Raw genomic sequence first — 22,289 nt, forward strand, 5'->3', positions numbered from 1 at the left:
GCTGGCAGCACTGTGTCACCATGCAGAGCACTGTGTGGGGTTTGCTGATCTTGTCCCCTGGTAGTCACCCTACACCAGGCTGAAGGAGAGCATGGCAGGATGATGGTCCTGCAGACAGCAATGAGTAACTCCTTGGGCCGCTCAACTCCCAGACTGACATTATCGTTGCAGTACCTTATGGTGACAATCACTTTGAACCTGATCCACCGGCCAGCCTCGGGCTGCTTTTTCACAAACATGAGCTTCAGAACCTTGTCCTTGAGGGGCACCTCCAGGAGAAAGTCAGTGACCTCAAACTCCTTGATGGGCCGAGAGAAGAGATAGACCTTCAGGGATTTGATCTTCATGTCCTTGACCTGGCAAGGTGACTTGGTGATGGAGCCCGACTCCTTGTCCTAGACTTGCATCCACAAGATCTGGAGTCTCAGTCTTGATGTTGACCATAGCCAAGACCCCAGCCACAGCTGAGCTGCCAAAGTCTCCCCATTCCAGGGCCCCAAGGTTCTCTGGCATCATCAAAAAACTGTGCATTTTTGTATCACAAAACTGCCATGCTTGGAATTAATTCTGTGAGCCCACTTCCCTTAGGAGCCCCCCTCAGAGTGCCTGAAAGGTGGGGGATTAGACATCTGAGCTATTAGGTACTGGGTAGGCTCATCAGCTTTGTTTGCTATCCCGTTTGGCAAATGAGCCAGAAACCAGAGCATCACCGAGTGCATTGGAGGCGAGGGCTTTCAAAACAGAGAAGGAAGTAACTCAAGCTGGTTTTGCAACTGGTTCCTTGGAAAATGACACCTGCTGGGCAAAGCTGCAAGTCCACCTGAGGCCAGGTCTAGAGGTCAGACCAGAACAACAGAGGGAAATTCCGAGCTTCCCTTAACCATAGGCCAGTTTTAAATTCTGATGTGTTGCCACGTCACAAGTCCGAGGGACTGAGAGAAATGACCTGGGGCGGGAATGAAATCTTTTGGGCTGTGAGCCTATGGAGGGGTAGGAGACATCTGCAGGCTCAGTCCTAGGTGGCCGCCCCTCCAGCTGGATCCTGGGTGTGACTCGTAAGGTCCAAGGTGGCTGGAGATGACCACTGAGCCCACACTCAGAAAACAAAGGCATGGTGCTGCTGGCTGTTAAGAGGAGTTGACCCAGAAACATTCAGATTTTCCATTTTCTGTTTGTTTTCTTTTATTTGGGAGAGGGGAATGAGTGGGTTATCAAATTCCCTTTATGTGGAACCAGGGGAGGTAATTTTGTCTAGCCTGAGTGTGGTGAGTGAAAGGGAGACCCAGAAGGCTCAGAGACAAGGGCGGGCCTGTTGCCTGGGAACCTGCCTGCCCTAGAGCTCCTCCTTCCTTGCCTGGGGGACTCTGAGGCAGCTTTACAGTGATCTTTACTCAGCGCTGGTGCTAATCCTTGTCCCTGAAAGCCAGCAGCAGCTTCCCCACTCCTGGCTCCAGGGCCATTCTTTTCAGAGAAAATTCGGGTGCCTGGCTGGCCTCTTTTCCTTCCTCCCCATGAAGGTCTGAGGGGGCAATGAGGGGAACAGCTGGGACAGTTTCTGGGAAGGAGGCTGCTTGGGCCAGTCAACATGTTAGTCTGAGGAAACCTTTTATTTCAGACAAGGGTTAACATTGGTTTCATTTCTCATTTTGGTCTTAGTGGGTTTCTCAGTCGTGCCAGAGGTGCTGAAAGGCGACAGTGAGAAGGCCTCGTGTGACACTTATTTTTCATTTGATTTCCAAATGTGTGAAATTTGGTACTTTTCCTCCTTACCCACAAGAGCTTTAATTCTGTGAAGGGGCAGTGTGGGCTCTGTCATAACACCTCCTCCCCAGCTCCCCACCTTTCCTCCAGAGAAAAAGGCAGACAAGAGGGGGAAAGCTGGGGCCAGATGGACAAGAACAAATGAATCTACTCCCCTGGCCCAGAAGCCACGGCCGCATGGACCCAGAATCCTTTTTCTGACCCTGTGATCCATTGAGTAAGGTGAAGGGAGTAGGAAAGGAGGAGATGGGCCCAGAGTGAGGAACCTCATTTACTTAATTGCCCCTACATAGAGGGAACCTTCAGCAGCCCCAGATAAGCTCAGGGATACATGCCACTGGGCTTGTCTGGGTGGGCTGACTGCAATGACAAACAGCCCCAAATCTTGATGGCCTAACAAACTACAATCCAACATGAGTTGGCAGGAGGCTGTGCTCCACACAGTCATTCATGGATCCAGGCCCCTTCTGTCTTGAGGTTCCATCATCCCTTGGGGCTTTGGCATTCTCCACTGACTATGTGTGTCCAACATGGTAGATGCAGGAAGAGAGGGTGTGAAAGGTCTTATGGGCCCAGCCTGGAGGTGGCCTGTGTCACTTTTCTCCACATTACCTTGGCCACCCTAAACATCAAGGGAACCTGGGAATGTGGTCTTGATGTCTTATAGGTTGAGTTGTCACTCACCAGCAAAAGATATCTTGAAATCCTAACTTCCAATACCTCAGAATATGACCTTATTTGGAAATATGGTCTTTACAGAACATTCAAGTTAAAATGAGATCGTTAGATGGTCCCTAATCTGACTGGCATTTTTACACAAAAGAGAAATGTGGGCACAGAGGGATGACCATGTGAAGACAGGGAGAAGGCCACCCACAAGTCCAGGGATGTCTGAGGCTACCAGAAGCAGGGAGAGAGGCAGGCAGAGTCTCCCTCATGGTTCTCAGATGGAACCAACTTTGCCAACACTTTGATTCCAGACTTCTGGCCTTCAGAACGACGAGACAACAAATTTCTGTTGCTTAAGCCACGCAGTTTGTGAAACTTTGTTATGGTTGTCCCCAGGAAACTAAAATACACTGTATGCTAAGATTTGGGGAGCATCCAGCCAGCTGTGCTGTGCAATCTCCTTGTCTGAAAAAAAGAGAACAGGTAGCTATTAGCACAATAGCTACCATCTTCACTGATAGGTACTTTCTGGTTCTATGACTGTTGCCAAGCTTCTCCACCCATGACTCCCTCCATCCCCTGGGTTTTCGCTCACCTTCTCCCCACTTCTGATACTAATCCTTCCCAGAAGAGAGCAAGGGAGCCCAGTCATTTCTGTCTAGAGTTCCCATGTGGAGAAGAGAGAGGAACTTTGCCATTCTCATCTCATTTTTTTTCTCTTCTTTGGTCCAGAGTTGTACAAACCCTTCCAGCACCTTCCTAAATGACCTTGAGCAAAACCCCGACTCTTGTGAGACTCAGTTTCCCTCCCAGTAAAGTGGGTGTGATCCCACTGAGTTCTTTTGCAACAGAAAAGTCAGTTATAAAAATGATGCTGTAACGCTTCAGAAAAACAGCGTGCTGCATCCACCCACAAGAGCAGTAATCACTGTAGCTCAAGAGGTTGTAAATTCTCCACAGCTGACTGTTGGGAGCTGGACAGGACCCAGCACCTGGTGACCTTGGCTGACTTGGTAAATGGGGGGCAACGATGGTGCACCACAGAGGAAGGGACCCTTTGCCCTGGCAGACCTCCTCCCCATCTAGACTTGCGGGGGGGATCTGACTGTAGCCACCTGAGCCAGGAAGTGATGTTCTGCACCACAGCCCCTGGGCATTAGCAGCTGTACTTGCTGCCTGGATGAGACCTGGCACAGCTGGTGCACCACAGCAAGGAAGACAGAGGGCTGTGGGGAATAACAGTGGTGTTAACACTGCCATTTACTAGGACTTATTTGTGCCAGGTTCTGGGCAAGTGTTGCTTCTGATAGTCAAACTATCCTGCAAGGTGATAAATGTGGGATGTGGAGTTAGTGTGTGGATCTGTGGGGGTTTGCATCCAGGCTCTCCTGGGCTGTCTCAAGCCATCTCACGCTAGTTACCTAAGTGCACTGGGGATCAGCATCCTTATTTGTAAAATTGGGGTAAAAATGATCCAGGCGCGGTGGCTCACCCCTGTAATTCCAGCACTTTGGGAGGCCGAGGTAGGTGGATCACGAGGTCAGGAGTTCGAGACCAGCCTGGCCAACATGACGAAACCCCATCTCTACTAAAAACACAAAAATTATCCGGGCGTGGGGGCGGGCGCCTATAATCCCAGCTACTCGGGAGGCTGAGGCAGGAGAATCGCTTGAACCCAGGAGGTGGAGGTTGCAGTGAGCTAAGATCATGCCCTTGCACTTCGGCCTGGGCAACAAGAGCAAAACTCCATAAAAAAAAAAAAAAAAATCCCACTCTACAGCTCAGGGTTGCTCCCAGGGCAGAGTCTGAGAAGAGAAGCAGGAGGTGGAGGGGTGGAGCCCTTACCTAAAGAGGCATCCTCTCATGACACCCTCCTTTGCCCCCAGGACTTGCTGGCAGCCAGGTTCTCCTGGCAGAAGGTGGATTCCTGGCCCACTGCTGAGTTCTCTGCCTTCTCTCAGCAGCAGATCTTCAGACTGTCTGGCAAGGGCCAGCCTGAGGGCAATGGTGAGCATTAGATGAAATAACACATATAACGCTCCTAAAACAGTGCCTGGCTCAAGGCAAATGCTCGGTAAATATTGGTTCTTATTATTGGACCCATTTTATACCAAGGCTTAGTGCTACTAAGAATACACAGTAAGTGACTGAGATGGATTTGACTGTTAGACTCTAAAATCTGTGTTTAGGTATGTGTGTGCATGTGTGTTTATATCAGGCTGAAAAAATGCTGGCTCTTTCCTCCTCTCATCACTCAGAAGATGAATGTGGTCTTGAACTTTGGGAAGTAAATGAGTTTCTTAGGGACATGGAGCTTGGAAAGAAACCTGAACTATGTGTGCAAGAGATACCTGTCCTGGCAGGGCTCAGTGACTCATACCTGTAATCCCAGCACTTTGGGAGGCTGAGGTGGGCGGATCACTTGAGGCCAGGAGTTTGAGATCAGCCTGGCCAACATGGTGAAACCCTGTCTCTGCTAAAAAATACAAACATTAGCTGGGCATGGTGGCATAAGCTTGTAATTCCAGCTTGGGAAGCTGAGGCACGAAAATCGCTTGAACCCGGGAGGTGGAGGTTGCAATGAGCTGAGATTGTGCCACTGCACTCCAGACTGGGCGACAGAGCAAGACTGTGTCTAAAAAAAAAAAAAAAGAGAAGAGACACCTATCTTTTCTAGCAATTCCCTCTCCTTCCCTGTCCTTCTCTCCACTCTACGACCTCCCTCTCTCTCTTTTCCTTCTCTCCCTCCTGTCTCCTCTCAAGTGAAAGATCTGTCCTGGGCCGGGCACGGTGGCTCACGCCTGAATCCCAGCACTTTGGGAGGCCGAGGCGGGAGGATCACAAGGTCAGGAGTTCGAGACCAGCCTGGCCAACATGGCGAAATCCCATCTCTACTAAAAATACAAGAATTAGCCAGGCGTGGTGGCAGGTGCCTGTAATCCCAGCTATTCGGGGGGCTGAGGCAGGAGAATTGCTTGAACCTGGGAGGCGGAGGTTGCAGTGAGCCAAGATTGTGCCACTGCACTCCAGCCCCAGTGACAATGCGAGACTCTGTCTCAAAAAAAAAAAAAAAAGGATCTGTCCTGCCTACTGGCCTGGTCTTCCTGCTAGGGACAAGGCTTTCCTGTTGAAGACAAAAGAGGGTCGGGTGGCCTGCTCTCAGGTCTGCCTCCTTGGTGAATGGGCCTTGCAGCATCTTTTCCTTGGGAGCGCACATCAGTTGCTCCCATTCCTATTTCTGAAGACAATCTCAACACCATGTTTTCTTAGTGGAAGCTGAGGGCACCCCACGCTAGGGTCACTGGAGAAGCCTTGGGCCTAAGGGTAAGGAGCAGGACCCAGAGCTCTGGGTTGTAGAGGGAGGTGCTCCCGGACAGGCTGGCTGAGCTGCAGCCTGCATCCTCTGTGCTGCCACAAATTCAGCTGCCTATCGGCAGCTTTGGCACCAGCTCTGGGGGCAGGTGGACCTGGGATGAATGCCCTGTTTGCTCTTATGGGCAACTCACTTTTCATTGCTGAGCCTCGGTCTCCTCATCCATAAAATGGGCACAATAACACTTGTGCATAATACTGGATGAGATCAGGGCACACCAAGCATTCAGCAGCTCCTGGCTCAGTAAGTAGTAGCTATTATCTTTGTTTTCAAGGGTTTTCGTTTGTTTGTTTGTTTGATATGGAGTCTTGCTCTGTCACCCAGGCTGGAGAGCAGTGGCATGTCCTCTGCTCACTGCAGCCTCTGCCTCCTGGGTTCAAGCGATTCTTCTGTCTCAGCCTCCCGAGTAGCTGGGATTACAGGTGCTGACAGTTTAGCAAACAGTATGCCATCCATTCAAATATCTGCTCTTACGGAACTCATCCTTTCCTCTGCTCGAAGGAGCCTGAGTGAGAGGCCCTGGTAACTGCAAGGGGAAAGAAGGAAACTATTCCCGAGTCCATACTCTGTCCTAGCATCACAGCAAACTCTGAGGTTTTTGGACCCCCAGATGTTAAGAGGAGGGACTGGCCCTAAGCTTCCCAAATACCCTCATATGCCCAGTGTCTTCAGCTGGGCTCTCCCAGAAGCAGATCCTGAGATGAGGATTTAAGGACAAATCATTTATTTATTTTTTATTTATTTTATTTTTTGAGATGGAGTTTCACTCTTGTTGCCCAGGCTGGAGTGCAATGGCGCGATCTTGGCTCACTGCAACCTCCACCTCCTAGGTTCAAGTGATTCTCCTACCTCAGCCTCCCGAGTAGCTGGGATTACAGGCATGTGCCACCACGCCTGATTAATTTTGTATTTTTAGTAGAGACGGGGTTTCTCCGTGTTGGTCAGCCTGGTCTTGAACTCCTGACCTCAGGTGATCCACCCGCCTCAGCCTCCCAAAGTGCTGAGCTTACAGGCGGTGAGCCACTGCACCCAGCCAAATTGTTTATTTTTATGTGAGGTGTGACCCCAGAAGCACTGGCACCCTACTGTGGGAAAGTGGGACAAGTGAGGAAATGAAGCCAACACAGGGTGCATTCCTGAGCAGGTAACTGCTGTGGGAAGCTGGGCTCCATCACACAGGGGACCTCTGGGAGACTGTGGTACACACCTCTGGATGGGGTATTTATCCATCCACTCCTGTCCATCCATGGTTGACAGCTGCTCCTAGGGGTACCTACCCTGCACTGGCTGAATGCAAAAATGTTCCTGCATGTCAGAGAAAGCCCCCTGGCAGAGAAAACATGGCCTTATAAGTGCTGGGGGCATTTGCTTATCATTATAGTGCTTATCACAATTATAAATGACTCTAATAATTATTTGTTTAATGTTTCCCTCCTGTATTAGAATATAATCTCTCTGAAGATAGGGACGGCATCACCAGTTGTATCCCCAGGACCTAGAATGGTGTCTGGCATGTGGTAGGTTTTCAATAGATACTTGCTGAATCAATGTAATCTGGAGGTTGATAAATTCATGATAAAGACCCCAGTTCTGTCTGAATAGCTTCTCTATCTCTTCCTTTCTCCTCTCTCCACCCCAAACCTGACATAGTAGTGCCTAAAACTCACTTCCAGTGCCTTTTTTAAAATTTGACTTCTTCTAGAGTATAAAAGCCCAATATTTAACCTTGCCCGTGGTTGCCTGGAATAAAGGGTGCTTTTTCCAGCCTCCTTTGCAGCTAGGAGTGCCTGCGTGACTAAGTTCTGACCAAGGGGTGTAGAATTGATGGCTGCCACTTTCAAGACATGTCTTTATGGGTGGAGGTGCACCCATCTCCTTCCCATTCCTCCTTCCTGCTGGTTGGAATTTGGATATCATGGCTGGAGTAGCCACCTTGGATCATTAGGTGGAAACCTTGGAGCAGAGGATGGTGGAAGCTAGAAGATCCAGGCACCCTGATGATCAGGGAGCCACCACTCCAACCTTGGGCTGAACCTCTGGCCTTGCTTGACATGAGAGAGCCCTTGGTTATGCCATTGTTATTTGGGGTGGGATTTTCTGTCACTCCCAGCTGAACAACCTAATCCTAAGTGATACGTAGAAGGTCCCTGCTAGACCGACCTCTTGGGACGGGAGGGAATAAATGAGTCTCAGGTGGTGGAACCAGAGCTTGCTGGAGAGGAGGGTCTCTCCTGCTGAATGGAAGCCAGGGGCCCCTCCCACAGGCTGTCTCCCTCCCTGGGCTCAGACAGGTCCAGCCTTCCTCAGGACTTTGAGAAGTTCAGTTCTCTCCCCAGGACTAGCTATTCTCACAAACTTCCTGTCCCTTTAGTCGACATGCCCCACGGCAGGTCCAAGGCTGGGCACCGCCACAACTCACCTTTCCTAAGAGTGGCATCAAGGTTCTTTGGTGGGGGATCCTCTTTTCCCATCCCCACTTCTCAAGAGCATTAGGGAAGATACAGTCAGTGCCCTCTTAGTGTTCTCTTTCCAATTGTTGGGTATAAGAAGGGAACCTGAGGGCCCTGCCGTGTTTAGGGGTGGGAGTGGAAACAGAGGCAGGAAAAATCCAGAGTCCCCAAAAAGCGAAGCAGGGAGACAGATAGAGAAGGCAGGAACAACCATGGGCACACGTTATCACACATACACAGGTTACAAGAGCAGGAGGCTGGAGCGGCAAGAGGTGGCAGGGAAGCTTCCAGAAAGGCAGATTCCAGCCTCATACCTCCCTGCCCTGCAATGCTGAAGTTCCCAGGTAGAGGGGAACCTCTAGACCCTTCCGACTGTCAGGGCTCTGTGGATCCATTTGTCCCCCTCTCCCCACCCCCAACCTTGACTATCCCGGGCCTGCCTTCAGGACAGAGCCTGGGAATGAGGAGAGGACCTGGGAAGGGGTAACCCTGGGGAAAAAAGTTCTTATTAGTCACCCCTGGCTCTGGGGATACTTTCCAGGAGTGGCCTGCCAAGCCGTGTGACCTTGGACAAGTCCCGTCCACTCTTCGGGCCTCAGTTTCCTTTGACGGACCTTGAATGGGCGGGGGTTGCTGTGGCTTTCTTCAGCTGGGAGACCAGGGAGGAGGTCCGGGGTGCCAGGGTGGGAGGCGGGCCCGGCTTGTCGCTGAAAGCCGGCCAGGCGCACTGTCGGCGCTCAGAGCTGGTGGCCGCCTCCTGCGCTTTCTGATCCCCAGCCGCGCTCGCTTGGAGCGCAGTGCCCACTATCTCCTGGCCCGGGACCGGCCAAGGGGTGCGGCGGGGCGGGCCCAGGGGTCTCTGGCGGCCGGGACGGAAGAACCAGGACCCTACCAGGCCCCTCCCGCCGGCAGGGCGGCCCCTCGCCGGCTCCTCCCCCGCCGCCCGCCACCCGCCCGGAATCAGTCGCCGCACGCGGTTCCGCAGGTGGCAGCGATGGCCCAGTCCTGAACTCCCCGCCATGGCCGGCACCCCCGGCCCGCTGCGCCTCGCGCTCCTGCTGCTCGGGGTGGTGGGCAGGGCCGGCCCCCGCCCCCAGGTGAGACCCAGGGACCCCGACGACACCGGGGGAGGGGGTGGCGCTGCGGGCTGCAGGCGCAGTGTCCTGGCGGGGGGCCCCAGGACTTGAATGAAACTCCGAGACCGCTGGCGGGGGCATCCGAAAGCCTCGGGGGGAGTAGGGACTGGAGAGTTTGTGCCCTTGGGCTGGAAGGCCCAGGTGAGGGCTTGGACCACAGAGGATTCCCCCAACCCCAGCGGGACGCCCTCTTCCTGGCCGCCAGGGTCCCTCTGCCAGGGCACCCGCTGCCCCGCGGCCGCCCTGCGCTGACTTCTGCCCCGCTTCTCCTTCCTCCCCGCCACTTTCCCAACTCCTTCTAAACCGTGTCAGCGGCCCTGGCACAGCCTGGCATCCTCCTAGACTCCCTCCGCCCCACAGTCTGCCCCAGACCCCTCTCCCGCAGTGCCTCCCCAGGCAATCCACCTGCTCAAAGACCCTGAGAAGGCCCTATGAAGGCTGAGAGCACCAGGGTGCGGATACCGGGCTCCTCTCCCTTTCTCGTCAGCCCCCAGCACAGCCTTTGATTCATGGCCCCTGGGACCCTGCGGTGGCAGCTTGTCCTTCCCAGTGACCTCCCAGATGGAACCTACCCCCGTCCCCTTCCAGCCTCTGTAGCAAACAGGCAGAAGGCTCAGTGCCCCCTCTGGAAGCAGCTAACCCACCGCCCCACCCCACCCACTCTGCTGACCTCCCATTCTGACCCTACACTGACAACAGGCACCAAGAGAACGCATGCTGGGACACGCAGGAACACCTGGGCTCCTTGGTGCCACCAGAGAGCAGGCCACAGGTGGACATCTGTAGCCCCTCTCTCCTGTCTTTGCTGCCTTTCCTGCCCCAGGCTCCTGGGCTGGGGGCAGTGGTCAGCTGCTTTTGAAGAGGGGAGCTGTCCAAAGATGCTGGGACATGCTTGAACAGAGAGGAGACATAGACTTGGGTGGCCTGTCCTGGGTCAGGAAACAAGTTCTTCCCATCACCTCCCACTGCTACCGCCAGACCTAAAAAACTGAGATCCGTGGGGAGTGGACCTAGACGAACCTTGAAGTTTGTCCCAGAACCATTGCCTTGGTGAGGGCAGACTCCACCCCAGCTGAAACCCCAGATGTGGACAGACGTGCCTCTCAGCTGAGGGGCCAGCACATTTTCAGCCCCCAGATTCTTTTCCAGATGCATCCTCTCCTTGCCCCTGTTCCCCAGCCCACCTGCTGCCCTGAGCCCCAGGAGACACCCACTCCCTTCCAAGGCACCTTCCCCACAGCGCCCCCAGCCAGGCCTTGGTTTTCCTGGTGTGGTTGGGATCTTTCAGGGGTCAGGGCTGCAGACCCAAGACATGGTTCTTGCCCATCGTTCCCTCCTCTTATGGACTGGGTTGGGGTAGGGGTGGAGGCTCTGCTTCCTGGATCCATCCTGCTCTAGGCCAGGTTTACAGATCTGGTTTGAATGAAGGGAAGAAAGCATAGGGAAGAGGAAACTTTCTGTGAACTGTCTTCCCAGAGGCCTTATTCCCAGAAGTGTCAGGCTCCTGAACCCGCACTTCCCTCTGATCCAATGTTACTCCTTAGCCCCAGGCCTAGGGCAAAAGCTGGGCAACCTGGGGGCATAACACAATTGGGGTGGTAGAGAAGGATAGGAGGGGACAGGTCCTAGCTGGGACGGGAGCCTTGAGGGGGTGCTCTTGTCATGGGAAACTGAGCTGCCACGGAGATCTGAGTTACAGGGGGTGTTAAGGATAGATGCAATAATTATGACACAACATCATGCATGCTTATAGGACTAAAAAATAGTGTATTTTGCATTTTGTTTTCTGCCTATGAAGTCAGCAGGGTTAGAGTTTCTCCCCTCGTGTTGCTGATGGGGGGATGAAAGCTCAGAAAAGAGGGTCCCTGTATAAAGTAGTCCAGCAGTTCAGGAGCAGGGAGGAGAAAGGGGTGAGGGGCTGGGCTCTTGATCTAATACCTCCTACTCAGATGGGACTGAAGGGAGAACTCGGAGAGTGAGCTGCTCACTGTCGGGTCTGCTGAGGCTGGAAGCAGCATCCCTGCAGGTAGGGGGATGGCTGAGTCGACTTCTGGAAAAGGTGCCCTAGGCCACTCTTTCATTGTTGCTGGGAAACCTCACTCCCCTACCCTGGTCCTTACCTGTCCAAGACCCCGGAGAGGGAGTGGGCCTACTGAGGAGACAGGCAAGCCTTTGGCACTCAAAGTTAAAATCAGAACTGGATTCAAATATAGAGACTGCTATTAGCTGGTGATCTTGAGTTGCATATTTGATTATCCCCAGTCTGTGTCTTCATCTGTAAATAGGGATCATAAACTCTATCACACAGGGTTATGGAGGGGATGGACACTGGCACCCTGAAATGGCAGCTTTAGTCACTTTAGTCAAATGGGGGAACTGACCCATTTGTCCTTGGGGATCTGGAAGTGTTTTCCAGGGCTGCAGGATAGGACTGAGAGGGGCTCTTGGAGACCCTGGGTCTCTGTACTCTAGTGAATGGTGGATGGAGTCCAGGGCTGAGCGTTGGTCAGAGTGGACATTGTTCTAATCTGGGCTTCCTTCTGGACAGAACCCAGGCTGGGGGCTGGGGCAGGAGCAACCAAGAAACCACATCCTGCCCTCGAATGCCCTGCACCAAGGCAAAACAGGCTTCCTCGGCGGCAGCCTGCCCCTAGGAAAATGCCTATGTGTGTGTTGGTGGTGGTGGTGGTGGTGGGGGCAGAGATAGAGACAGGTAGACTGAGACAGATCAGGGGGAGAAGGGAGTGAGCTGTATGAGCCCCCATTTCCCAGGTATATGTGAGTGACCGTGTGTGTAACAGTCTGTGTGGGTATGAGTCCCTGTGTGCAACATCTCAGCATGCAGTTGTGCATCTGACAGTGTCTATGTGTTTGTGACCCTGCATGTCATACTGTGTCTGTGGGAGGGTCTGTGTGTGTGTGTGTGTCTGTGTGTGTGTGTGGCATCTTGGTGTGTGAATGGGTGTCAACTAGTGTGTGTCTATATGTGCAGGGGAGGTAGTGTGCTTGCGAGAGTGTCTGTGCGTTCCTCTGTGTGTGTGTGTGTGTGTTGGGGACAGTGTCTCAGCATGTGAGTGTGTACCTGGCAGTCTGTGAGTGATGGTGTGTGGTGGGAGAGAATCTGTGTTAGTGTCTCAGCATTGGGAATGTGCATGGGGGCGTGTGTGATGATGCGTGTGACAGTGTCCACGTGGGGGTTTTTGTGACTGTGAGAACATGTGTGTAGTATTCCTTTTCCTGTCCTTTCGTTCAGATATCTAAAGCCCTTAGGGAAAAAAATGGATTGTAAGCTCTGAGCTTTTAAAAAAAAAAAAGAAGAAGAAAGAAAGAAAAACAAGGGGCAGTCAAAGAGACAGGAGTCTGTTGATGAAAGGGATGATTTGACTTCTAGGAGGTAACATAAAGGAAGGAGGTTGGGGTCCTGGGAGGAGATGCCAGGGAACCTGAAGGGCTGGACCTGGTTGGGGGCCTCCAGAAATTTGAATTGGAATCCCTTCTTCCTCCTTCTGAGAGGCCCTCCTGCACGTCTCCCACCTCATGGCACAGAGAGGCCAAGATCTCTGTCCTCCTTCCCGTCAACCAAAATGGTCCCCAGAGAAGGAAAGAATCTGATACACTTACCCACGCTGAGAAATAGGAGGCGCCTTTCAGGTTGGCAGCCAGTGTTGGGAGAGGGAGCCCCCTCCCGGGGTGTTGGAAGGCCTGCCACCCCGGGGGCTTCCGCTCCACCTGCTTCCTTCTCTGCTGTCTTTCCTTCCAACGCTGCCTGCTCGTACAGGGCTTGAGAAGTCACAAAGATTTTCACCTGCTTTATCTTGTTGGATCTGTACAGTCTCTGAGAAGAATGATATGCCCATTTTACAGGTGGCGGAACTGGCAACTGATGAGTAAACTGAGGTCCAAAAAGATAAAGTGTGTCCCACCGTCCTGCATTAACAGAGCTGGGATTTAGACCAAGGACTTGTAAATCGCTGACCAGAGCTCCTTCCTGTAGATCACACCACTCCCTCCTGGTGTCCTCTCTCCTGTCTCCTGCTTCCTCCCGAAACTCCTGAATCTGAGGGATGCCCCTTCCTTCTTGTAACCTCCAACCAGGCGTCATCCCCATGTGCCTTCATCCACCTCAGAGAGATCCCATGAAGCCTGTCAAGTCTTGATTCTAGAAACTGCCATCCTGCCCTTACCATGGCCCCTTAGACCCCCACTGACCCCTGCCCTGCTCTCCTCGTCAGCTCTGCTGCCTTGTGAGGGACAGGGACATCGGGATTGCATCCTCCCCGCTCCCCAGCACCCACAGCCCCACCTTGTCAGGCTTGCGGCAGGGACTTATGTTGTGGGAGGATGAAATGGAGGAGTGGGGGACCCTGCTGGGCAGGGCCTTGCCCGTCCTCACAGGGCATGGGGTTCCAAGCCTCCTCCCTGCTTCACTTTGCCATTGGCTGTGGTTACTGCTGGAAGATCTCACAAATTAAGCAGAATGATTGGTCATTGGATGTGAAAATATATTAATTTCCTCTTTCTGGGAATGTGTTGATCCTAGAAGTGAGGAAGGGGTGGGGCCCCAGTCCCCAGGAAGCCTGGTCACTCCCTCCCACTCTGCTCTTTCCTCTAAACAGCAGAAATCATGGGGATTGCTGCCATTGACTGAGCCTTCTCCATGTGCCCATCATCCTAAGCATTAACTCAGTCCTCACAGCCGTCTCATGGGGGAGGGGCTGCTGTTCCCATTTGCACAAGTTTAAGCTGAGGCTAAAACATACAACTCTTGCACTCGGTTGCAAACCTAATGTCTGGGTGAGCCAGGTCCAGGCCCAGATCTGAGCCCGAGCCCAGGGTTGTTCAGCCTCCACTATGTTACCTGGGCACCCAGGCCCTGTGGCACTGGGTGACCCCAGCCTCATTTACCCAGCCTCTCCCCAGACCAGAACCTCCCATCTGTCCCAGGGCCTGCCACCACTCTCTCCCTGCCCCCCAAAATCCTCCTGATAACAGTCCACAGCTTTCCTCTGCTCCCCAGAGCACTGATGTCCCCACCCCTGTGCCTTTTCCCTGCTGTGCCCTCCTGCTGCAATGCCTACCCTCCTCCTTGCTAGCCCAGTCTACCCCCAACCCCCTTCACCCCAGCCCCACCTCACAGTCCCCAGTCCCTCAGGCCTCTTGAGTCTACACTGAGCCCTGCCCCAACCACTCCCTGAACACTTTCACCCACTGGCTTCCCTGTTATGTCACTTGTCCTGTAACGCATTGACCCCCACCCCCAAGTAGCCTGAGGACTCTCTCAGGCAGGACTCCTGCAGTCACCTTTATACTCCCTGCATTCTCCTCCACCCACAACCACCCAGAACCTGGCACCATTACGGTTTCTGTAAATACGAGGTGTGGGAGAGGCCAGAAGTCTGGGTAGTTCGTACTGTGTGTGTGCCTGCAGGGTTCGGATGAAGGCTCCAGGGTATCTAGAAACCCTGAACTCATCCAGGGAGAGGACAAGATATTCCTACTGTCAGGAATCCCTTACCTAAGGGGGAGCCACAGCCCCGTCCTCAGGGAGCCCCAGTCTGAGGGAGACACAGCCCCGTCCTCAGGGAGCCCCAGTCTGAGGGAGACACAGCCCCGTCCTCAGGGAGCCCCAGTCTGAGGGAGACACAGCCCCGTCCTCAGGGAGCCCCAGTCTGAGGGAGACACAGCCCTGTCCTCAGGGATCCCCAGTCTGAGGGCGACGCGTCCCCATCCTCAGGGAGCCCCAGTCTGAGGGGGACGCAGCCCGTCCTCAGGGAGCCCCAGTCTGAGGGGAGGCGCAGTCCCATCGTCAGGGACCCCCAGTCTGAAGATAGTTTTACGTCCACAGCTCTGCTCAGGACTGTGTGCTCAGAGTAGGTGACAGCGCTGCCCTGGGGTGCCGGAGGCCAGATTGGCCTTCATGGCGAGGTCATTAACCCCTCCCCCGCCTCTGGGGAGAACTGGCTTCGACAGCCTCTCTGCCTGCCCCAGACACACCTTCTGCCCCAGTTCCCAGCAGTGACCTTGTGGGTTGTCTACTTTCATTCTAGAAACAGAAACCAAGGGGGATTTCTCTGTCTCTCTGCCCTCCACCCCCAGCAGCTGCTGCATTTTGGGGCCGCGTGGAAGAGCCCTTTACCGGGAGAAGAGGGAAGAAGGGAGAAGGGAAAGGGGTTAGGGCGGCGGGGTTGATCCACCAGGACTTGCTCTGATGAAAACTGTGCCACCTCCTCAGCTGTGGCTAATATCATGGACAACACCTTTGCAGCTGTTATGTTTGATTTCTTGTTCTTTTTTTCCCCAAGCAAATACAGCTGACCTTTGCCCTCAGACGAGCTCTGTCCTTCAGGGTAGCCCCTGCGGCCTCGGCACACTTATGCCAAGGACGCTGCTGGGGCTCAAAGTGAGCTGGGCCCTTCCGAGGGGCCTGCGAGGCAGCAGGGGGTGAGCAAGGCAACCCAAGTCTCTCAGGGAGGTGCGAGATAAGCCAGCTAGAACCCGAGACCAGATCCAGCGTGTGCCCAGCACGCTACAAGGCAAGGGGGCAAGCTTCTGTAAAGAAGCTATTTTAATTTCAGCACACGTGGACATTTTTGTGATTTCAAAAGGCAAAATGTTGTTTTAAATTATGTATAGGTCCTACATTTTATACATGGGGCTCTTGGGTCATTTCAGCATCTGCAGCCTCTAAAGGACGAATATTTATAATTTTTAAGGCTGTTCAGGAAAAAACTAAACAGAACCACAATCCCAAGACATAGCTGAAGGAAGTGCACAAAAACGCTGAGAAGGAACGGTGGATTCTCAGTGGGATGGGTCTGTTTGGGTCTGTGTGCTAAAAAGCCATTTCGGTGACCTTACTGGAAGTGGAGGCTCAGCTCTTCCTATGCACAGGTGAGGGGGATCCCTCCCATTGCAGGCGTGACTTCAGTGGTCTGCAACCTCCCTGACCCCTTCACCTCATGTCCTCAGGACTCTTCCTTTGGGTGGATAGAAGCTGGGTTGAATATTAGATTTGGTGGTTGTGTCAGAGGGGAGCACGGGGGGGGCTGTGTCGAGTGCATTTGTAAGTGAGTGCATTTTGGAGGAGGAATGCTAATGGCAGACATCCAGGTTCTCTGTAGCCCTGAACGCCGCCCCGCTTGCCCCCGCACACCTTCCAATATTCCACCATGGTCACTGATCTGAAGGACTCCAGATTCCAGCCTTAACTCTGCTTCCTGGGGGGGCCTGTGCACCCTCGATTCAGTTCCTCTCCCACTCTGGCCTGTGTGTCTCCTTCTAGAATGGTTGAAAGTGAAAGAAGCCCTCAGGCAGGCTGACTAGGCACCAGAAGGAGCTTAGAGTCCTGGGCCCTCAGAAAGTCTCTCTCCTAAGTGAGATCAGAGACCAGGAATGAGGCACACACTCTCCTTTCCTCCTTCATCCACCCACCTCCCCAAAAGCATCAATTTAGCAGACATTTGCTGGGTACTTGTGACACATCAAGCTGTGCACTGGTCCCCTGGGAGGAATGAAGATGTCGAACCATCCACCTGGAGCTCCTGGGTGGCAGTGACTTATTCCCACTCTCCTTCAGAGGTGGCTGATGCCTGGCAGAGTTTGGGGCTTTGAGGTTTCATGGAGATCGAGAAACCAAGTGTGTTGGGGGTGAGGGGGCAGGAGAGGGGCTGGCTGAACCCACAGGCCTCCCATGTATGCCTCCCCTCAGGGTGCCACTGTGTCCCTCTGGGAGACGGTGCAGAAATGGCGAGAATACCGACGCCAGTGCCAGCGCTCCCTGACTGAGGACCCACCTCCCGCCACAGGTGAGTCCGGGGGAGCTCCCCACCTTTAGTGCTCCCCACCCAGTGAACTCCTGGAGGAATCTGATGAACCCATGTCTGTGACTGGGACTCATTTGCCTCTGTAGGATGCCACCACCCCTGCCCTCTGCCTTCATCTCATTGTCCAAGCTACTCCTTCACCTGGATACCTTCCTTTCTATCGACCAAAGTCTTCCTGTTCTTCAAAGTCCGCGGAAGCACTGCCTCCTCCAGAAAATCTTCCCCAGAACTTCGGCCATCATTTGGCTCTTACTCGTTTGCTGTAGTCTGCTTTGGGGTTGCTGTCTTACTTCTGTCTTAGCTGTCTTATCTGTGTGGCCTCCCTCCCGCCCCCAGCCACCCCCCAGCTAGAGCCTCTCAGAGCACGCACCTGGCCTTTCCTTTTTTGTCCTCAGCACCCCCAGCCTGTGCATGGACTGAGGGCTCCACAAACGTATTTACAGGAAGAAATGTTTCAGGGAGTTCACCAGGTGGTTTAAAGAGCACGGGATTGGAGCCCGCTGGGCCTAGGTTGAAATCCTGACTGTAATTATAACACATGACCTAAAGAAGGTTATCTTAGGTGAGATCAGAGGGAAGGTGAGCTAACATTTCCCTCTGATCTGTGAAGTGCAATTTAAGAATAGGCCTGTAGTGATTGTTCGTTGAGCACGTACTATGTTCCATTATCTATGTAGCATACAGTCTCGATCCCACAAAGCCCTATGGGGCTGGAAATACTCCTGTTTTACAGATCAGGAAACAGACATTCAGTTACTTGCTCAAGATCCTGCCACTGATAAGTGGCAAGTGCCCCTGCTTGGCTCTTGCTGGGTGGGGAAAGTGCTTGGCATACAGTAAGTGTTCAGCAGAGGTTAGTGGCATGCAGCCTCTGAGGAGGGGAGGGGTCTTGGGGAAGGGAAGGAAAGTACCATGGCCAGTCACAAGCAGGGACTCAGAGACTGTTCTCTCTGCTCCCAGACTTGTTCTGCAACCGGACCTTCGATGAATATGCCTGCTGGCCAGATGGGGAGCCAGGCTCCTTCGTGAATGTCAGCTGCCCCTGGTACCTGCCCTGGGCCAGCAGTGGTGAGCCCCCTCCCCCACCTGGTACCTGCCCTGGGCCAGCAGTGGTGAGCCCCCTCCCCCACCTTCCCCTGTATCCAGGAGGCTGGGGTCGAGGCACTGCTTCCTTTCCTCTGAGACACAGCCCTCCCCACCCAGAATGTCTTTAGGCCTCCTAGTGAGTGGTCTGCCTGCCTTTCCTGGGGTGAGGGGAGTGGCCAGCAGTGATAAGTTTCACGATGGCCTGAGATGCCACCTGAGTCTGGGTGCGAGGCCAGTGCTGGCAGGTGTGTGGGGAAGGGAAAGTAAGTGTCTGAAGAAAAACACGATCCCCTCCAATCCAGTAGTCAGGAAAGGAGCTAGGTGGGGACAGACCCCTGCGGGGAGGGAAGCTATCCAGGGTGTCTGCTGTGTGTATACATGTATGTATGATATGTGTCTGCAGGTGGCCCATACCTATTAGTGACATTTAGCTATCTCCTCACTCTCTAGGGGTTCACTGGGAGGAGTGATCAGGGCATTGGTGGGGTAACCAACTCCATCAGACTCAGCCCTCCTCAGCTCACTCCTGCCTGCGAGGGGGACCCTGTACTGGGAGAGGTGTGACTGGGTAGGTGGGAAGGTCATTGGGGGTACAGAGATTTGCAGAGGCTGCAAGCGGATCCCTGACCGGAGGGTTAGTTAATGTGCCCCCCTATCTATCCCAGCCTCCCTTACTGAGCCCAGTTTCATCCAGGCACCATGGGGGATAACAGGAGACAAGCACCCTCGTGGCAAGGAGCTCCCAGTCTCCAAAAGGGGAGAAAAGATATTTCCCTGTCATCATCATCATCATCATCATCATCATCATCATCACCACCACCACTATTTATTGAGTACATACTGTATGCCAAGTCCTGCCCTAAAAGCAGGACTTTATAACTACCCTGTGGTTATGCCTGCTGTACAGATGAGGAAACTGAAGCACAAAAATTTAAGTCACTTGTTCCAAATGACGTGGTCAATGGTAGAGCCAGGATTTGAATCCAATTCATGCTCTTATCATCACACCTTGAAGGGGCCAGAGCCCAAGCAGCAACTGGCTCAGAAGCAAGTGTGGGCATGAGGTTATGCTCTGGGGAAGCCAGGAGTCTTCCTGGAGGAGGTGGCCTGGTGGGGCCCAATGTAAACTTCACCTTGGCACGTAGGACTGAAGTCAGATGAGGCCCAGGCAGGTCTCCTAAAAGTGCTGTCTCCTTGTCCACCCTCACCTCTCCCCAAGGGGCAGGGAGAGCCTGGGCCTAGAAGGAGGTGGGAGCCTGGGCCCATCAGTGGCCTGCCTTCTCCAATACTGCCTGTTGGAAGCACTTTCCACGCTACACTCTTTCCATCCTCACAACCCTCTGAGGCAAGTACTCTGATTACCCTCCCATTTTCAGATGAGGAAACTAAGGCACAGAGGTGCTCAGTGACTTTTGCAAGCTCACACAGCCATTAGTGGGTGACCCAGAAGCTTGGTTTAGAGTCAGTGTGGCTAACTGCTGCACCAAAGGCTTCCTTGGTGGAGGGTTGGGGGGTGCCCTTGCATGTGGCTCTGGCCTGGAGACAGGTGAGTGGTCTGGATGCCCTCTGCTGTCTGGGCACACCTCTAGGGACAGGGATGAGCTGCCTGCCCTCTCCTATGAACTCTGCAATCTGGTGGTTCCGCTGACTAGCTGTGTGAGCAGGAGCAAGTTGCCAGACCTCTCTGTGCCTTGCTTGACTCATCTGGGAGATGGGATAGAGCCAAGTGACATGGGTGTGGGGAGGACCACAGGGCCTTGAGAAACGGTAGCTGTTAATTTTTCCCACCTCCCTACATACCTCCCTGATTTCCTGCAATACACACGCTTTCTCTGCCTCCCATAGATTTGAGACTGGCAGCTTGGCCAGCGTCTGCCGGGCTTCTAGACCCCAGGGAGCCAGGCGTAGGACAGGGCCCATCACTCAGCACTAAGCCGCCCCCAGCTCTGCCTGCCGCTTGCAGCTCCATCCATCACCTTTAATTTTATTTGAGCAGGAAATAGGTCCTGGTGGTGCCCATTTATGAGTGTACATGGTTTTATTGCTTTCTCCATGAAGATAACGGCCACGGCACAGGCCCCCTGCCAGCCTTTCCCCCACCCCCTCCCCCCGCCACTCGCCAGGCTAATTTACTCCCTTTTTTGACACTCGGAATCACCGACTCTGCCTCCCTCTCCCCACTCCCTGAGTTAGGGATGCACAGAGACACCTGCCACAGGCTCAAGCTGCATAATTGCTGTCTGTGGCCTCTCCTGGAGCTTTCTTTGGCAAAAGTTGGCAGCGGGGGCTTCCCTGACCCCCACCCAGGTGTGTGGGAGCAGTTCTGAAGAAGGGGACAGTTCTGGAGCTTTCTTGGGCTGATCAAGGGAGTAGCCTGTGGAGAAACGTCACAGTGTGCCCTGGTGTCAGGGAGAAGGAAGGGGGTCCTGGCAGAAAACATGCTCAGTTGGCAATTTGGAGAGAATTTAATGTGGGACGGGGGTCCTTTTCAGAGGCTGGGCAAGGTAAAGGGACCAATAAGGCATATAAAGCACCAGGGACTACAACAATGGAAAGCTTGAGCACCCCTAGACCTGAGAAGTAAGGGGCAAGAATGGGGCTGGGGATCCCCATGACAGCTGGGCTACAATGGAAAAGCTACCAGCAGGGCTGTGGCCACAGAGGGGCAAAGTCACTGGCAGACCTCAAATCAAGGCAGGGAGGGAGCAGGGGAGAACACCTAGCATCTCTCTCCCTCCCTCTGCCCTTCCATCTTCTGCCAGTGCCTCCCACTGGCCCAACCCAGCAGAGGCCAGGGAAGCCGAGGGGTGCTGTCCCATGGCTCAGGCTTCTAGAGTTCAGAATGGAGCAGAGGAGTGGGTGATCTGAGAAAAAGCAAAAGTCAAAATAATCACCAGATCCTTGAGCTGGGTCATGTTAGGAGCTAGGGATGCCACTGAGACCTTAGAGGTGTGTGAGTGTGTGCGCTGGGGAGAAGGGGTAACCCCCCTCCGTGGAGCTGAAGGTCGGCTCAGCAGCCCAAGCAGTGGTACTGAGGGAGGCCAGAGCCACCCCTTCTGCCAAGAGTGTGGCGCCATTAGGAAGTCTTCCAGGGACAGGTGGGACTGGGGCCAGACCTGAAAGAACAGGCAGATGCGGAAGGGAAAAGGAAGCTCCTCCAAGGAGCAAGGGTTCCAGGCAGCACCTTGGACATGGGGCCAGGCTACCGGCCTCGGAACTACACGGTGTCCTGGAGAAGCCAGCCAAGCCCTTGAATTCTGACCCCTCTAATTGAGAACTTGGGACTCAGGATCGTGCAGAGAGAGCAGGAGCAGATGAGTCAAAGACAGATGTTCAAAGGAAATGACTGGCGCAAACGAGACCTGGAGGAGAAGGCTGAAGTGGCTTCAGAGAGCCTGTTGGCCGCCCGAGGACCCTTCAGCAGCCTCGCTTGCCCATAAATAGCTGATCTGCTGGTTACAAATCATTCCGGCCTCATTAGCTACACCCCCTCCTGATCCCTACCTGTTTGTTAGCTTAGTTCTAATTATATGAGAGTCATAAAATGCTTTAAAAATAACCTGTAACTCACAGTTCTTGGAAACTCTGGCAGGTGCCTCCCCTGAGTAATGTCGAGCCTGGGGGCTTTTACAACAGCCTGGGGTTGCCAAGCGGAGCCTGGGCCCAAGCTTGTCCCCAGAGGAGTTCTGGCTGAAGTGGTGTCACAAGCTCCATCTCCAGTCTTAGTGAAGAAGTGCCCCTTCAAGAAACCGGCGTCGGGGAGGATGTTTCAAAGGTCTACTATGTACTGGGCACTTCACATGTTTTATCTTCTGGGAAGTCATAATGCTTCCCATTTTACAGATAAAGAAACTGAGGCCTGAGGATGTGAAGGGACATGCCCAACGTCCCACAGCTGGTTGAAGGCAGAACCAGGATTTGAACTTGGGTCTGTGTTGTTCAGAACCTGAGCTCCTTCTCCTAAGCCCTGATGCTCTACAGTACCCTTCAC

The 22,289-nt window shown here is 53.7% G+C and overlaps 3 protein-coding genes across 3 annotated transcripts in view; 2 read left to right on the forward strand and 1 right to left on the reverse strand.

Annotated features, from left to right (window-relative positions):
* Positions 1-22,289, reverse strand: part of GLO1 (glyoxalase I) — a 453,994-nt gene that overhangs the window by 372,281 nt on the left and 59,424 nt on the right. The window lies entirely within an intron of this gene.
* Positions 1-22,289, forward strand: part of DAAM2 (dishevelled associated activator of morphogenesis 2) — a 979,794-nt gene that overhangs the window by 120,282 nt on the left and 837,223 nt on the right. The gene's annotated exons all lie outside the window — the stretch shown is intronic.
* The window catches only part of GLP1R (glucagon like peptide 1 receptor), a 39,873-nt gene continuing 26,802 nt past the window's right edge, over positions 9,219-22,289 (forward strand). Inside the window, exons 1-3 of the mRNA XM_050787704.1 lie at positions 9,219-9,350; positions 17,098-17,194; positions 18,173-18,280. Of these exons, the coding sequence (XP_050643661.1) occupies positions 9,273-9,350; positions 17,098-17,194; positions 18,173-18,280 (283 nt within the window). The 5' untranslated portion in view covers positions 9,219-9,272. The remainder of the gene's footprint in view (positions 9,351-17,097; positions 17,195-18,172; positions 18,281-22,289) is intronic.

This window comes from Macaca thibetana, chromosome 4, assembly GCF_024542745.1.
Source record: "Macaca thibetana thibetana isolate TM-01 chromosome 4, ASM2454274v1, whole genome shotgun sequence".
In the NCBI taxonomy this organism is placed as follows: domain Eukaryota; kingdom Metazoa; phylum Chordata; class Mammalia; order Primates; family Cercopithecidae; genus Macaca; species Macaca thibetana.